A 17,796-nucleotide genomic window follows, 5' to 3' on the forward strand; every position below is an offset into this window, starting at 1 on the left:
GGGTGGGGCAATTTTCATGCTGACAATTTGGTGAAGCTTTTGTTGTTGCTTGTTTAATTCTCACGACATTTAAACGCATGAACAGGCTTGTTGCTCAGCATGAGGACATTGGGATCCTTATCTTTTACAATGAGCCTCAAGGCTTTGAGGTTGAAAGACCCTTCCCCCCCACCTTGCCACCGTCCTAATCTGTTGCTTCCTCCACAGATTATCAGTTTCAAGTAACAAAAATTTATTATCGCGGTATGAACAATACTGGCTCCATAATTGTTTACATTTTACTAGACATAACAAATAGATTACAGATAGTTAATTTTATTTGTGAAAAAACAAAGAAAATTATATAACACATTCCTAACAGCAGGTGTTGACCAGAGTACTTGACATTTAAAATACATCATACGTAGTAATACATGCAACACAGGTCAACAAATAGTGTAAAGAATAAAAATTACATTACCTGTCAGGAATAGAAGAAGGAGTGTCAGTAGAACGTTCACCTCCATAGTGATCTGGATTGACTGCGACGTGTGAATGAATTTGATGCGTGAAGTGACTTTTTCCTAGAAATCCTCCCCCTTCTCCTTGGTCTGTGTCAGCTACTTGAAGTTGTCAGGCAGTCCACAACTGATTGAATGTCCTCTACGCTTTTGCTTTTGCTTCTTTAAATGTGTACGCCACACGCTATTTATCATTAATATAACCATTCCCCCACGACAATCAGTCTGCCTATTCAATAAACAAATAAAAGTAAAAATATGACGCATGTTCCTGGACATTGTAGGTTTCAATTTAGGCTTAAGTTGCGGTTTACTGTAACGACAACAGAAATCAAGAGTCCGATCTTTGATTTTCTTTTCTTTGCATGGCTCGTGCAACTCTATCCTCCAGGTGCGTCTCGGCGCCTGTCGTCTTCAAAATGCACATGTCTTTCTGAAGCTTCTCCAGGTCCGAGGCTTGATGAGATGCTGAGATGAGCAACATTCTGCTGCTGGCGTCCGAAGGAGACAAGCGGATGTTGCGGGGTCTGTTGCATTTGTCGAAAAACGGTATATTTTTCTTCCAATAACGCTACGTGGTTATTCATTTTCTACCAGCTTTCATAGTTTAGGTTGCTCGGCGCAGTTTGTACAGAAAAGCGAGGATATATGACGACTATTTTGTTTTTGTTTTTTTCACTCCAGATGTTGAATGTATATGGACAGAAATATCATTCTATATACGCCGTCAGATGAACTTGCAGAAGGTATGTCTCTCTCTATCTATCTATCTATCTATCTATCTATCTATCTATCTATCTATCTTCAACAGGGGGTCAACCTATCAGGATTGGGGACCTTCACATTTTCTCTGCAGAATTTCAACACAGGACACAGGTTCTCTAATTTCCATCATCCCATCTTCATTTTGGCAGGCAAACTATCCCAGTCTTTAGGGCTACACCAGGTCAGGTGGTTGGCCAAAGGTGAGCAAATGTGCAAAGAAAAAACTAAGGCACAATTAAAAATCTAATATATTTTGGCATAGCGTGTCTTTTGCTTAGTTTTCCCTCTATTGGATCAGTAGCCCTGAGAAGTTGGCCAGCCGAAAACCTCGACATTCAGGATAACTGGAGCTGGGAGATATTGCTCAAGAGCAATAATTAATCTGCAGTAACTCTACACGAGTATCTGTTTACAGTACTGTGAGAAATTATGTTCTTCCTTACAACTTTGTTCTGTTGTTGCTTTCATATTAATGTTGGCATCATTCAGAGAAATGTTAATGTTGGACAAAGAAAAGACCAAACACAAAATAAATCATGTGATTTATGTAATTTCAAGAAAGTCTCAACCAAATTTTTCTGTGAAAAAGTAATAACCCTGGTGCCATTAGTTTTGCTAGGTTCTCTCTATAACTGTAGCTTGTTTCATGTTACTTTTTAAAATGATTTTTTGTTGTTTTTTTTTCCTGGTATGGCGCTCATCAGACCTGGTTGTTGTTTTCCTTTCATGGATGAAATCATTTGAAAACTGCTTGTTTTTCATAAGGTTACCTTTGTCTGATGTTGAAATTTGTGTGATGATACAAAGCATTCAAATGTGACAAAAAAAAGCAAAGGAATCTGTGAAAGGGACCCATTCCGTTTTCCCAGCACTGTACAGACTGATAAAAGCTGACAATCTTTGATTCTGCATCATATTAGCTAAACTTTCGTTTACCAGTTCTACCCTCTTCTGGGAAGCTGTGCTTATCTGCAAATATGTCAACAAAACACAGCTGTGTTACAGTTTGGAAAACCCCCTAAAATAGAGAACGAAATAAAAAAAGAAGTCTTATCATTATGAGGACAAAGAAACTGGATATCTCCCAGGATGCGATTTGATCTGATCTCCCAAGCTTTTTAGGAAATGACGCAGAGATTTAAGGGAGTCGAGTTTTGCTGAAACGGATCAAACTTTTTGGAAGTCCTTAATTAGTTTCTAAGCCAGCTGTAGCTAGTTCTTACAACACTGTTAGAAGAATACTAGCCATTACTATGGCCATTGCCTTCCTACACCATTCCGCTCGATTCTCATCTCCCTCCAGTGCTATGTCAGGGATTCGCCCCATTGAGCTTGATTTCTCAAGATGCATTTCATTCTGGCCAATCGGCAAAGAGAAGGAGGAGTTTTGAACAACGATGTCAAGTTTCTGTGCTGTTTCAAAATTGAGGTTTGCCCACGATGGTAGTTTGGCAAAGACAACAGAAGAAGTGAGCGAAGCCATTCAGTCCATGCTGGCCATGCTCCCAAGTATTGAGCAATAAAAGACGGAGGAAGACAAATTTTTAAGACATTTTATTGCTGGCAGAGATAGCAAAGACGTTGTGGGCTCCTACTCCCCATGAGGTTGTTTGCAGTGCACACGACTTCCAGTCAGCTTCATAGTGTAGCCATCTTCATGCTCATGTCACACACATCACAGCCAAACGTGATATGATTGATTGGGTTAAATCAGGTCCACCGTTTCTCAATATCTGAACATCCATACACTTATACGAAGTAAAGCGCTGAATAAGGGGGCTGTTTCTTTTTTTTTTTTTACCAGGCTAGAACAACGCTGACATTTATCTCCACTGTCTGACAACATAGTCTCTTAGAGTCGAAACCTTTCTTAAGTCAAACCTTTGCTTTTTCAAAACAGATTGTAATTTTATTGACCACTTCCACTGAAAATCGTCTGATGATTTGATAAACGATACAGTCTTACCTTGATTTGAAGTAATAGGGGGGTTTAAAAGTATGTAAATGAGAAACAGTGAAGACAAATGACAGTGAATATGTTTCAGTTGGATGAGTTTTTTTTGTATTGTATTTATTAAGTTACACGGTAAATACAAAAGCAAGACGACCCGTGTATTGTCCGCTCCAGCAGCACACGTGCCTGTAGTGCCTCTGAACTTCGCAGCCGTGTTGCAGCAGACGCCCTACAGTCGAGACGTCGTGGAGGGCTGCGTTAGAGAAACTCTGGCGGCGCTGCACCGAGCCTTGGCATCGGAGAGGCACATATTCCTCCCTTTGAAGGGAATTGGAGTTCTGTCCTTCAGGAACAACAAGGTGACCAGTCTGCTCCGGCCAGGTTTCTGTTTCACTTGTGCGGGTTGATACAGCAGCTGTACCAAATGTGTTCTTTCTCTGCATATCTGAAAGGTTCAGATGAAGTTCAGCAGGGATTTCATTAATACAATCAGTGAGACACGTCAGACGCTAAAAGATTCCAGCATGGTATCATTACATTTACAATTAGTAATGAGTCCACAGAGATATACATGCAGATTAATTGTACTTTTGTCCCTGCAGAGAGCTGGGAGCAGCAGCTCCTTGTCATCTGGTGAAGTCACTGAGCTTCAAAGGCCACAGACTGCCTGCCGCGTCTCCCTCCCAGCTATTGTCTCTCTTCAGACAGATAACAAAGGAATCGGCAAAGATGGCGGAAACGTTTTGCCATCTGGGGACCAGAGGAGCAAAAAAGGTGAAGGGGATCTTTGCTGAAAGTTCCTATGCAGTGTTGACACATCTGGAAAATTAAGGAATCTACTTTTCTAATATTTAAGGTCTGGAAAAGTAATAATAAAAAAAAAGAAACATTTAATTTAGTTTCATTTCCTTCAATTACTAAAAGGTAAAAAGTCTAACATTGAATGTGGTTCAATGGGATTTTCACATTGATCTAAATTCATTTGACCTGCTTTGTCTTTCATTTCTGAATTTACACATTAAGTTTGAATTTTTTTATGCATTTTGTTTTGTTTTTGATGAACAAACTAAAGGCTCACGTGCTTAGGAATTAAAAATTAACAATTGCTCCACCTCCTTGGTCTCTAAATTCAGGCTGAGCTGGACGTATGTGTGTGTGTGGGGTTGTCACTCGCAGCTGCTACCCATCAGCCTCATCGGGGAGGTGCTTATAGATGAACCAGCTCAGCCTGATCACCAGATCTCACTCCCACCAAGACATAATCAAACACCATTTTCTTTTTTTTACCCCTACGTTACGCTTGACTCATCCTGGCACCAGCTTGTTTCTCTACTCGGAAAGCCGCTCATCTTCTTCCTGACAGATCAAGTCATGGCTTGTGGTCTCCTCCTGGGTCTCTTTGTTCGAAGCAGAGCTTGTTCTCCTGGATGCTCCCCGTGCTGCGCTCCTGCTCTGCTTGAATTCACACTTGACTATCAGCTGCTCACCTGCCTGTCCAACCTCCAATAAATCCACCAGCTGTCGACGATATCGGAGGAAAAACAAGAGAACGGTCTGTTCTACGAGCACCATCCAGGCTCAGATCAGTGGAGCGACAAACCTCCTCCCAGATTCTCGGCTCCTCTAATAACTGGAATGTTGAACACTGCCGGATTGTCCGCCTCTCCCTTCAGCGTCCCCCCCTGGAAACCCGGTCCGAGAAACTTGCTGAACTTTACTGAACATTTCAATCCTGTAAAAATAATATTGACATTTGCCTTTTAAATTGTTGACTGCACCAGATTCAATATCAAAACCAAATAATACAATGTGGTTCTTGAACTGTGTCCATTTTTTTTTATTACACGCTAAAGATATCAAAGCTCACAAAAAGAAAACGTTTGAATTCCTGTATTTTCAGATTTTCATTGAATCAAAATTAAAAACCGTGTTTTAGTTCAGAGGAGATCTGGAGGAGAAGAAGAAGCGACGCTGGACACCATTTGGGTTTTGGGGCGAACTGGACATTCAGCAGATTAGAAATCTAGATCCTGAAACCAGGAAAAACTTCAACAGAGAGGAATGCCGGAGCCGTCCTTATTCCACAAGTCCAAGAGTCATAGACTTTGAAGTGAAACAAACTATGAGCTTGATTAAAGCGAACTGAACGGAGCTGGTGTGAACGCATCCTAAAAGAGAATATAACTTTGAAATGAAAAGTGTACGTGTGGGAACCCAGAGCTACTTTCAGCACAACTCCATCAAAACAGTGCATGTGGTGCAATTTTTTTCTGCTCCACTCTTTTCCTTCCTCTCAACTTTCCTCAAACAGTTTAAAGAGGCTTGATCCACACGGTGAGGATGAGAGAGTGCTGTTGAATTTGAAGTTCAAAAGGAATAGCAAATACGGCTTCCTGGTGGTTTAAGAGATCTGTCTTTTGTAATGTCATTTATTAACCAGTTCGCTCCAGATAGGCGGTAAAATCAACAGTTCATGGTCTTATCTTCATCTGCCCTTTGGTCATAGACTCGCCTGTTCCCTTGCTTCAATTTCCTGATACATTTGTTTAACTGGCAGTGACATCACTTGAGATTTCAGGGAAGCTGGTAGTCTGTCATAGTTTTTCTTTAGTAATCTGGATTACAATCAGAACAGCATTTTTTTTAGTTCTCAGTGAGAACCTCAAGCTGATTATGATGAAGGATTCAGCTGTATTTCAATACGACCAATAGATACATGTAAAATCAATTAGATTATCATATAAAACATTTCAGTAATTCAGTTTAAGAAATGATAAATAATAAGGGGTATATTTGAAGTTGTAATTTTAAAGTTCATAGCTTACGGTTAAAGAAACCCTAAAATCCAATTTCATTGAATATTTACATAGTACATCAGACTATCAAAAATACATTTGAATACAAAAATGTATATGGAAAAGTGTGTCACAGTTGGATACATGCACTCACTTGATCAGGGCTTCTTCTTGCCGAATTGAGTTCGGACTCGATAAAACACAGAGGATTGAATGTCTCCTCAAACCACCAGTGACTGGAAACTTCACACTGGACCCTGAGCAAGTCCCGTTCTGTGACTTTTCACTCTTCTAGAGATTTTAAAATTCAATCTTAAGCATACTTTCATCAAAAAAGACGTTATTTTTTTTAAAGTTGCTTATGATGCTTATGGTTCAGAGAATGCAACAATTATGTCCTGGAAGCATCTGTGTGATGACTCTGAGTTTAGCTTCAGTCCACAACTTGTAAATGTTCCCCAACATGTTCCCACGTCGTGGCTTAGATTCAGTCTTTACAACAACATAATTAATAGCTTCCATCGTGAAACCAAGATAGTTAGCGGAGCCCTAAAGCAGTGAAGCCACTCAGAGTGTTGTGTTTCTTTCTTTGCAGAGGTTCCCCAACAAAGAGAGTCTAAATTCAATCAGTCACTGCAGATGAAAGCTGTTGGCCTGACTGAGGAACTGAATCCAATCCCCCCCGCGGTGCCCACAAGCAGGTAGCCGACACAGTACGTGGATGAAAACACACACAGAGAGACTTCATATGGCGGCTCAGTTTTCAGCGCTCTGAATAAGCAGGTTAATCAGGGAGAGCTGAGAACTTCATGGGGGTCTCGGATTAATGTCACTGCCTCTTTAACAGCTCCAGACGCCATAAATGATGTAGAGCGGACAGATTCTCCTCTGTTCGCACCTCCTTTCACTTCAGGCTTCTGCTTGGACAAGCACGCCTGAAGCCTTTATAATGCAAATGGTACATAAAAGCAACGTTTGGAACAAATGTTTACACAAGAACAGCGAGTTCATCTACGAATGTCTGAAAGTAAATCCAGAGAACTCTCTGAATCACGCTCGGCCTTTTCATGCGTTTCAGGAAAGAAACACAATTTGAAGCGCATGTGTACTGTAAGCAAACACCGAACCTCTCCATGGTTCACCTGAGAAAACATGAAGCACTTTCAAACCTTGAAGTCTTGTGTAAAATTGACTTTTTTGGGGCTTTACATCATGTTAGGATGTTATCCATCCATCCATTTTCTGAACACCCTTGTCCCTCAGTGGGGTTGGGAGGGGTGCTGGTGCCTATCTCCAGCTAACGTTCCGGGCGAGAGGCGGGGTACATTCTGGACAGGTCGCCAGTCTGTCGCAGTGTTAGGATGTTATTCCCTCACCAAAAAATAAAAAATAAAAATACCTGGAGTGTTGCCTTGAATCTTTCATGCATGTTTAAGAAAAACTTTATTCTCCCGTGGCAACCATTCAGCTGTGCAAAACGCCTTGGTGGACCTACTGCCGCCATGGGGATGGAGCTCCGTCCCGGAAGCAACTTTTTAGTCACTTTATAGTGACTATAAAGTGTCACTATGTGGATGGAGCAGTAAACTATTACAAAATTGGGTGTTTTACATATTTCTTAAAACTGTCACTGTGTCATGATGACAGTATAACATGACACAGATAAACTGTGAAAAAAAAAGAGCTCCTCTGCCTTCTCCCTTTGGTCCTATTGTCATCTGTAGAAATACACCGCTTGGTCACCCTACCCTGCAACCACACTGGACCCCCCAGCAATCACTAGTATGAGATCAACTCACCTGCCAAACATTTCCTGACAGGAGGTGGGCTAAAGGCTCCAACCGCACTCTTAAATCTCCAAACATACATCACTTTCACTGCAACAGCAGCCCAGGGAGAACCACCACCCACTCCGGCTACACCGTCAAAACACAACCAACTCAAATTCTGACAATCCCACATCCAAGAAGGGACGCAACACCCTAAGACCCTCTTTAATGTGTTTCGTGCTATTGATAGAAATGCGTTAAGGATGAGCATCTCTTTGTCTTTTCTTTTATTTCATCATATTGGTCTTTCTGATGTGTGCAGCAGTCTGCTTCTACTCTCATTCCCACTGTTCCCAGTGTGCTACATGGAGAATCTCCCAAACTGGTCCAGCATCTCAAAAATGTCAGCAGCTCTGGTCAGATCCCTGCTGAAAGGGTAAGTTTTTGCAGTTTTTCTTTTTTCTTTCTGTATCGTCATTGATTAGTCATGGATACCACTACTTTTTCCATTGATGCAATTGGTAATGCAACACTGCTGACTCATTACTTAATTAGGATCTGCATTGCTATATTTAAAACCTACAGTCGTGAGTGTATTCCACTTTAATCATAGTTTTAATTTACTGAGGCTAAGTTCACTTTATAGTTCCTCTTGGTGAGAAGTCATCTCCCAAATGACGCTCACCATAGCAGCAGTGATAGTGAGCATGTTGTGACAATTAGAAAGAACAACTTCCTCACAACAAGAAAACTCCTCCAACAGCATATGTGCATCCCTAAATTTACACAAATATTTAAAGGGTCAATATTATATAAAATCAACTTTTTGAGCTTTACATCATGCAATAATGTTATTCTCTCATCAAAAACGTACCTGGAGTGTTACTTTGATTCTTTCAGGCATGTTTAACAAATCCTTTAATTTCCCGTGGCAACCGTTCAGCTGCGCTAAACGCCCGGGTGGACTTTGCTCCTCCCTGTAACTGTAATTTCCAAGCTGCTAATGCTTCAGCATTACAGGGCAGCCCTCCCCCACCACTGGGATCTGCTGCTTGTGGCCATGTTGACGTTTTTTATAGAGATTAGAGGTCAGGAGGAGAACGTGGGCTCTGCGATTCGCTGAATGTGGTGGTTTGAGCAGGGAACATTTCTTGCTCTGTAAAACATTCAAAATTCTTCAAATTCTTGACATGTTATAGCCACTCCTAATACAAAGCAGAGTCAAATAAATATTACATAGAATGACTGGAGTAGCTGTGACTTAAGCTGGTGACCAAGTGTCACTAAGAGCAGGGTTCACACTGTATGACTGTCAGCAGGTTTTTTTTGTTTTTTTTTTCTCCAAATCTTCCGTCATTGTCAGGAAAGCTTTGGTTGTGAGATTGATTGAATCGTTCAGACAGCCCTAAACATCACGTACCATCTAAAGTTGATCTATGGGAAATACCAAGCATCGTTTAGCATGACAACATGACTGCTACTGTAACTCATTTGTCACCATTGTCCCTTTTTCTCTAAGTTATGACCTGACCAAATGGAAACAATAGTGATGATGAGTTAATTTGTATACTTACTGTTGGGCTGGTTTTCTTTTGTTGGATCATTCTGACAAGATTCCACTGAAGCAACCAACTGTGGACTCATTGTGTCTCACACACCCAACATATTAAGTAATGTAGGGTACGCCGACTGAGAGGCTCAAGTCCTGTTGGACTTTCTTGGCACAATGCTCGGCAGGCTAAGAACACAGCTACTGTTGCTCTGTGCCGCAGAGCACAGAGCAAGTTGGAAAGAAACCTAACTTTCCAACTTTCTCCGTAGGAGCTTTGCCACTTGTGCACACAGCGGGCTCTGAGGAATGTTCCAGAGAACAGACGGGAGCGACGAGACGCAGAGGAGAAAGCTCACGGAAACCTGTTACTGCTTAAAGAACAGCTGAGAGATGAGCAGGAGATGGAGCAAGAGCTGGTGTGTGCCAGTGTACATCCGGAACACATCAGTTTATTTGTATTTAGAGTTTAATTACAAAAGGCTACAGGTGAGGTGAAAGTGTGCTGTGCAAGTCTGAAAAAATGTGAATATGACCAAAAAAAAATCCCCTAAGTTTCCTAAAATGTCTTCCTTTAGTTGGAAAACAACCGTCATTCATCTTGATAACCTCATTCCTTTTAATATTTTTGAAGTCCTTTCTGGAAAATCCTCTCCACATATCAGGGTGAGTTGTTTAATGGAAAAGCAAACTTTGCCAGCAAACTTAGGGAGTTTCTGACTGATGACAGGGGTTCCCAGATAGAGTCCAGGGTCAATAAACACAAAAAGAAATGACCAGGAAACAGAGGACTGGTTCATCCAGAAAAGGACACATAGAAGCTGCTGGATCCTGTGGTGGTAATTCGCCAGAAAAGTTTCTCTGCCAATAATGACCTTTTCCGATTCCAGAAACAAAGGAATTCCAACGAAAGGTCAGAAATGAGGGTAACTCCAGCCATGGACCAAACACTGAATTAGAGGAAATGAACCTCACTCACAGATCTCTGTTTACTAATTAAAAAAGGATACTCTGTAGATAAAAATGTATTATCATTATTTACTTAAGTGCTCTCCATTGGCTGAGACGCAGCTGAACAAAGCAGCACGTGTTGTGTGATTTATTGATGTCACCTTTCCTCATTTTTCCAGCGTAGATGAGATCTGCTCCCCACAACAATAGCCACAAACTCTTTGTTACGCCAAAGAGTTTGTCGTCACAAGCTCTGCTGAAATTAAATGTGTAGGTTCCCCATTTCTGTGAAGGACAAAGCACTTTGTTAGCCATATAATACCAGTATGGGGATGAATGACCATCAACATTATTGCACCCATTTCAAATGTGCCCAGAACTAATGCGCATCTCAAAACTAGAACAATCCCAGTATTGGTAAGATGACCTCTGTGTAAAATGAAACAACCACTACAACAAATTACATTTCTATATCCAAAAGAGTATGTTTAATTACGCTGATTTATGTAAAACTGGAAAAAAAATGCTAATAATGATTGTCAACATGTTTATTGAAAGTGTGTTTGTCTTTAGGCAAAACTAACTGAGCAGCATGAGCAGGCAAAGAAGGTAGCTGAGTTCAACTTGCACATGTCAAGGCGGGAGAAGAGCTCCCGTTTCGACTGTCCTGTGAGTAGAAGTAAAACCGACAACCTTTACACATCCTTTTTATTGTACAGTGTGATTGCAACTGTGGTTACTGGCAACATGTAGAAGCGCGGTTTGCATCAGTGAGTCGGTTTTTGGGCGTTAAAGTGTTTTTGATTGCTCGTCTAATTGCAGCTCGGCCACTGATTGTGGTTGCTCCTTGTCACATGCGTCAGTTTAATGTTTTGACCACGATAGAAAGCAGTTTTACTTCACTGGAATCGGTTCAGTTTGTTTTAGCAGGAAGCTTGGGCACTTCTGAAAGAACTGTGGTAAAGTTGCCAGAAAACATAAGTAAGCACAGCAACTTTCCTGTAGTTCACTGACCTCTGAAGACCTTTTAATGTCTCTGGTTCAAGTTATATTTATCTGATTTATTCCAGTTTATATGTCTGATCCATGACTCATCCTCACATGCTATAGTTGTTGAGCTCCTCCAGGTTCTGTGCTTGAAATGAAGCTCTTTCAAGTCTTTGCTTGGAAACTTAAGTGAACTTCATGTCCGAGTCACAGACTCCTCCAGACTGCTTGGCATGAAATGAATTTATTTGTTGTAATGTTTTGCCTCATTCTCACCGATAAAAAAATGGTCAAAATCAGACATTACCAAAAATTCTGCCCACTGATGAGAGGAATGCAGACATTTTTCCACTGCATGTCTCTCTGTTGGACCACTTTAACTGATCACACGTGAGCTTTAACGGTTAACAGACGAACTGGTCTTACTGGTACTGAATACTGACTTTTCGCTGGAGGATCTGCAGTGCAGGAAGTTCTCATTCCATGCCATCGCAAATGCGTCGGTGTTCTTTGCTAACACACAACAGATATTTCTTGTTCACGTCAGAAGAATTTGCACAAGACTAACTTAAGGAAAATATGAGGTTTTTTTTTAAGTTTTTTTTTATTGCCGTGTCTCCTCCGGGTTGTTCTTAGAGATCATTCGTCTTCCCGGCTCGACCAGTCACTCCCCCAAAGAGGATACGGCAGCATCGTTACAGGAGTGATCTACGGAGCCAGATGGAAAGGAGGCAGCAACTCGTGGCTCAGGACCAGCAGTACCGCCTTCTTACAGAGCGACTTGACCAGATGCAGCTGATACAAGAGTGAGTTACTGAGCAGCAAGTCAGATATCTGGATTTTATGTGTTTTGCAACCTGTGTGTGTATGTATGTGTCCATATGTTTTAATTTCAGGATAGCTTTGCAGAGGGCTCAGCAGCTCCAGAAGAAACTGGAGAAAACCAAGCATTACAGGAAGGCTCTGGACACTCAGGCTAGGAAACACAGAACCATGTCCAACTATTAATAATTCTTTCATTTACTTGGAAAGACTTATCTTTGTGCCCTTCCCATTTCTGGAAGTGATAATAGCAAGTAAATCGAGGTCAATAGTTGACATTATGGGTGAATGTCATTTTTTTAATGCGCTTTACCAATGTTCATCCACAACCTCCTCAAACATAGCTCAACATAAATTTATGAAGCATTTGCAACCAAAATGTTTCGTGTTGATTCCCTTTTAGGTGGAGGACAAGATGTTCACATCATGTTCTGAGTGTCCGCCTGACAAACCAAGACTAACTCGATGTGAAACAGCAATTAGGAGGGCAGAGAGCCGAAAGAGAGCACAAAAGGTTTCCTACCTTTTGATTTTTTTTATTTTTAACTATTGATTATTTTCTTAAGGGCCTGGGTTTTCATCAGAACTGTTCTTTTAGACCTGTGTTTTGTACTCTTGCAGCTCTTTCAGGCGAATTTCGGCGTTGCCACTCAGAGAAAGAGGGAGGAGATGCAGAATCGTCAACTACAGCTGGAAACAGAAAAGGAAATGCTAAAACACACTAAAACAGAGTGAGGGCATAAAATCTGATCCCAGAAAGACGTGCGAGGGAAAAAACGTGTGCACCTAAAATGTGCTCCCCCACCCTCTGGACAGGTTAATGCGGGACGCCACCAATCAATTTGAAAAGAAGCGTGCCGTCCGAAAATCGCTGGAGGACGACTGGAGTCGAAGTGTCGAGCTCAAACACAAGCAAGAGGATGAGGAGAGGCGCTTCCTTAGGTGTGTTGTTGAAAGACACCCAGAAACATCCTGAAGCAGATAGAAATATGAATCTGGGCCCCTCAATTTAATGTCTTTTACTGAAATTTGTGGAAACAAAGCAATAAACTAGATGGGTATTCAACAGCGCACAATAAAACCATAGGAAATGAAAGGGAGGATGCAGGTGATTCCTGAGCTTAGATTCTTCATCATCCGCGGAAGGATTGTAAATCACTTTTCCATATCTTTTTTTTTTTTCTTTCAAAATATAATTTAATTCGTTTCCAAACATGTTCCCCTTCTCTGCCTTCCATGCCTCCCTGATTACAGGTCTCCTGGAAAACTCCTGGTAGACAAGCTCGAAGAAAGCCAACGCTGCTGGAGGTGTAAAAGGAGGACCACCAACTGCGGAGAAACCAACATATGGAAGGACTCCCGTTACCTTTCAGGTTCACAGTTTATGATCTGAAGCAGAACGACGTTACAAATTGAACATGTCGTTGCTGCATTGCAGCCCAGTGCAGTATGCACCATTTTAACTATTCTTGATCACTCTTTCACAATTATAATGCGCGATTTGTATATGCTCTGTGTGTGTTATTTGTTTTTTTGTTGTTGTTTTTTTTAGCCGTTTTAGACTCTGGAAGCTTTTTTCAGAGATCCATAAGTGTTTCTACAGAATAAGTTTGAAATAGGATTTGACGATTGTGAGCTTCATTTCAACGCTGTGCATTTATTATCATTAAATTAAAGAAGCAAGCCTTCTCAGAGAGAATCTGTTCAAAACAGGCGACTTGCAGTTAGAAAGATTTAAAGTGGTATGGAAAGACCCTTACTTATACTGCAGTTTAAATGAAGCCTAATTGGTACTTAGGAAATTCTTGAAAAACAGTATCCCTCAGTATCCCCTAATCTAACCAGCTGCAACTTGAACAGGATTACTGCATATTTTCTGCTGCATTTACTGTGAATGAGTGCAACACCCACCTGCTTTGCAGTATTTATTCTACTTGAAAGCTTTTCTAAATACTTTTAAATCTCCTGGGACCACCTGCGAGTTTCTGCAGGCTCACAGAAGTGAGCCTGCAGAAACCCAGTGTGGAAGATCACTTTCCATCCTACAAAGCGTGGGGATTTTTCTTTTGACTTAAAATATGGAAAATGGCAAAACAAACAAACAAAAAAAAGACAACTGGGCCTTTACAATATCTCAACAAAACCATTGTGTTTGCGCTACATGTCCAGGCTTTGTACATGGCAGTGAAAAACACGATGAAATAACAGATTACAGATAAAAACAGCAAGAAAAGACATTTTTTTCCCCCCAAACTCACCAGCTTCATATGCCATTCTGTTTCACTTCAGGATATGCTTTTTTTAAATATATAAATACAAACATTACATCATTCTTATTATATATTATTACATATTATTACATTATGCCCCTTACATTGGGTTCACGTACTATTAGAGTTTTACTTTAGTGGTAACTAATTACTGAGGGCCCCCAGCTACATTGCCCTGGTTATATGTGGGAATCCTTTTTGAAAGCTGTCTGCACCGTCTCTAGGATCACAAATAGAAATTCAGTAATATCTAAAGCTGAACTGCGCCTTTCTTAGTTGAGCTGAACCGCAATGCCACGCTTGTATCCCACACTATGCTCCGTAATTGCTCAGTGAAAGTCATACACTGCACTAAATAGACAAACCCGTTTCAAATAACGCCTTAGGGAGGAGACTTCAACCAGACAGACTGCACATACTTGTAAAAGTGTTGCAATAAAAAAAACAGCAAAACAAAAAATTACCAACCACAGATTCTCAGAGGAGCTTTATTTGAACCTGTTAATTTATCGTTCCAAAAGCGTCGGTGTGATTAATTGTTAGCTTAAGCAGGGGCGGCCCTAGCCTGTTTGATGCCCCGTGCGAACCACCTGCTTTAAATTATTTCTTCCTATTTTAGTTTTAGATAGACATTTCATGACGTTTCATATCACAATAAGAAAACCAAGTTCATTTTTAAAGTTTGAGTTAAAAATACTCAGTTTTTTTTTGTTTGTTTTATTATTTATTTTTTGCTATATTATGGTTGGATGTCTCCCCAGTGAAGTGTACCAGACACGTTGCACCAGGTGGAGACCCAGACAAAAACCTGGGTCACGCTGGAGAGATTATGTTTCTGGCTGGCCTGGGAACGTCTTGGGATTCCCCTGGAGGATCTGGCCTAAGTGGCTGGGAAAGAGGGAAGTCTGGGTCTCCCTGCTTAGGCTGCTGCCTCCATGACCAGACGGATTAGGCGGAAGATAATGAATGAATATTATAATTATTATGTTTTTTTTATCCTCTATTACTTTATGAACCAGGAACAAAAGCCAGCACTGAGACTATATGCAATTGTTGATTCACTGAGTCTGATACATATTCATCTTACTCTGTATTTATTGCAGACAACCAATGAAAACTGTCTTGCTGGCTAACTCAGGTACACAATCAGTAATGTATGTACGTCACCTCTAATAACTTGAAAAATTAGAGCAATAATGCTACAGTTGTTCACTAGATGTCTTAAATGGTCTGTTTAAATTGGCCTTATACAATTTGGCAAGATTGTTCAAATCAAGTAATTCCTGGTCAAAGGTAAGACTTTGGGTACGCCGGCATTTCAGTGCTACTGCAAACTTTGACAGGTTGCAAACTGTTTGCTCAAATGTTATTGAATGTAATTTTCACCTTTATCCAGAAGTGAGTCAAAGATAACCCAACACTAATTCAATCTGCTGCAAGGAGATTTGGTCTGAAGACGGGATATTTTAGGGTATTTCCACACTATTTGATATGTTTTGAGCAAAACCTGACAAAGATCGTTTGTCAACTTGTGCGTACTTGTGGAAAAGGGCTGTTATTTCATCCTTCACCAATCTGTGAGCCAGTGTAACAGACTGTGTCCATTGGTTTCTAAACCCCGTTCTGCTATTTTTTGCTCAAACATACCACATTCTACCACAGAATGTCTGCTTGGGGTTATGAGAGGCTAAGACGTATGCCATTGTTCAGCACCATGAAATGTATTCCCTTTGGTTCAAAGCAGATCACAGTTCCTTTAGTGAAATATAGACAGTTTCTCTCTTTCTTTCAGACTCTCCATGTTTGCATGTCTCACTGCTTTCTGTTTTCAAGAACAGGAAGAAGTCCACTGGCAGCCAAATAGTGCTTGACTTTATTATAATAACTATCCAAACATCCGTTTAAAGATCCTTACGGTTTTACCCTACCGACAAGCCATCCTAAAATGACCAGAAGAGGAACCCGAATAAACAAGCTGCAACGTGCAAACAAGATGGTTCCCTAAATGTCAGAGACCAGTCACTGTTAGAGAGAAACGAGCAGAAAATATAACTGTTGTGTGATTCAACATCCTGCAGGGTTTATAGCGGGGAAAAAGCAACAACAAAAATAAACCATTTAATTATAAATGTTCGCATCAGTTTACCACAACATAGAAAAGGTCTTTTTAATTTTAGAGTCTCTCATAAGTCTTCTATATATTGAATGTCATCAAAAGCTAAAAGAAGTTTTATATTATATATATATATATATATATATAAAACAAACAGTTTCAAAAATTATATTATTGATAAGTTGGAGTCTTCATTTCAAAAGCCCCAGTGGAGGCAGTGTAGGAGATAGGAGAAGACAACTTGTGCCTTAGCTAGAAAGTTCAGATGCAAACAAGCAGATATAGATGAACATGTTCAATTTCATCACTTCCGTCAAACACTGCAGACTAAATAGTTACAGTAAAGGTTTATTGTATTTCTCTTGATTTTAAACTTTGTTTGCATACACAAATGTGTCAGTTTCACAGATATTAACTCAATTAATATCCCCTACTTGATACATACGTTGTAATATGATGTCTTATCGTTTGCAGCTCTTCTGGGATCGTTTTTCACTGGGGCTAGGCGGTTTGTGGGAAGCTTTGACGATTCTTCTGGAAGTGAATATGTGAGGTCAGACACTGATGTTGGACGAGAAAGTCTAGCTGGTCTAAAGGTTTTCTACCAGTTTGAGGACAAGATGTTCCACATCAAACTCACCTACAAGTAGCTTTACCACACCATACTGTTCATTCTCCTTGAATAATGTTAATATGGAGATCGCTACTCTTACTTGAGTAAAATTTCGGGACACTACCCACTGTGAAGGAATGAAGAACAGGCATATTTTATCCTATGCTAAAGTGGAACTTTTTTGTAAACCAGTTTTGAAATTCTAACATTATTTTCTACCTGCTAAGCTTGGGGTCATGTTAACAGTAAAAAGTATAAATTATAACTAGAAGTACTTTACTTCGTTCTAACATTACCAATTGTGTCAATTTCATAAGTTTTGTATTTTTCACCTGAATTTATTATTTTGTAATAATGTTATTTGTATTTTTTTGTTGAAGTTTTAAAAAATATATATTTTATGTATCACTTAAATTTTTTGTCTGACATTTTAAAATATTCAAATTATATAAATCATAACTTCCATATAGAAACTTAGATAGCAGTGATAACTATTTCTGATTCAGCATCTTTACAGAAAATTATAAACAACAGCATAATAGTTGAAGTCGGACAATAGATCCTTTTATGTCTGATTGTAAATTTATATCAATGCCTTCCAGCTGACAAGTACAAGCCATTAACCTGCCTTTCATCAGCTGCACATCTGATAAGAGTGAATGATGATGACTGTGAGAAAATACATTTATTATCAAAGGGAGATCTGGC

The 17,796-nt window shown here is 40.1% G+C and overlaps 1 protein-coding gene across 2 annotated transcripts; it reads left to right on the forward strand.

Annotated features, from left to right (window-relative positions):
* Window positions 1-519: 519 nt before the first annotated feature.
* LOC103143610 (coiled-coil domain-containing protein 81) lies at window positions 520-13,772 on the forward strand. 2 transcript variants are annotated; one of them, XM_016675427.1, is made up of 16 exons: window positions 520-1,049; window positions 1,185-1,246; window positions 1,312-1,465; window positions 3,394-3,578; window positions 3,672-3,746; window positions 3,822-3,993; window positions 6,610-6,715; window positions 8,141-8,219; window positions 9,605-9,751; window positions 10,857-10,952; window positions 11,907-12,076; window positions 12,167-12,245; window positions 12,496-12,606; window positions 12,714-12,823; window positions 12,909-13,034; window positions 13,347-13,772. In XM_016675427.1, exons 1-16 carry the CDS (start codon window positions 974-976, stop codon window positions 13,483-13,485), a joined length of 1,887 nt encoding a protein of 628 aa, XP_016530913.1. In that variant the 5' UTR covers window positions 520-973; the 3' UTR covers window positions 13,486-13,772. The 2 variants fall into 2 exon arrangements, with proteins under 2 accessions (XP_016530913.1, XP_016530912.1); XM_016675426.1 differs by having other exon boundaries at window positions 3,672-3,993.
* Window positions 13,773-17,796: the final 4,024 nt, after the last annotated feature.

The sequence above is a fragment of the Poecilia formosa genome, unplaced genomic scaffold, assembly GCF_000485575.1.
Source record: "Poecilia formosa unplaced genomic scaffold, Poecilia_formosa-5.1.2 Scaffold113, whole genome shotgun sequence".
NCBI lineage: Eukaryota > Metazoa > Chordata > Actinopteri > Cyprinodontiformes > Poeciliidae > Poecilia > Poecilia formosa.

Excerpts from the sequence above, each read along its gene's own strand:
- LOC103143610 (XM_016675426.1), top strand. The coding sequence starts at position 974 with ATGAGCAACATTCTGCTGCTGGCGTCCGAAGGAGACAAGCGGATGTTG. Across the intron at positions 8,220-9,604 it reads GTCAGATCCCTGCTGAAAGG|GAGCTTTGCCACTTGTGCAC; the intron begins GTAAGTTTTTGC and ends CTTTCTCCGTAG. Across the intron at positions 12,077-12,166 it reads CAGATGCAGCTGATACAAGA|GATAGCTTTGCAGAGGGCTC; the intron begins GTGAGTTACTGA and ends TTTTAATTTCAG.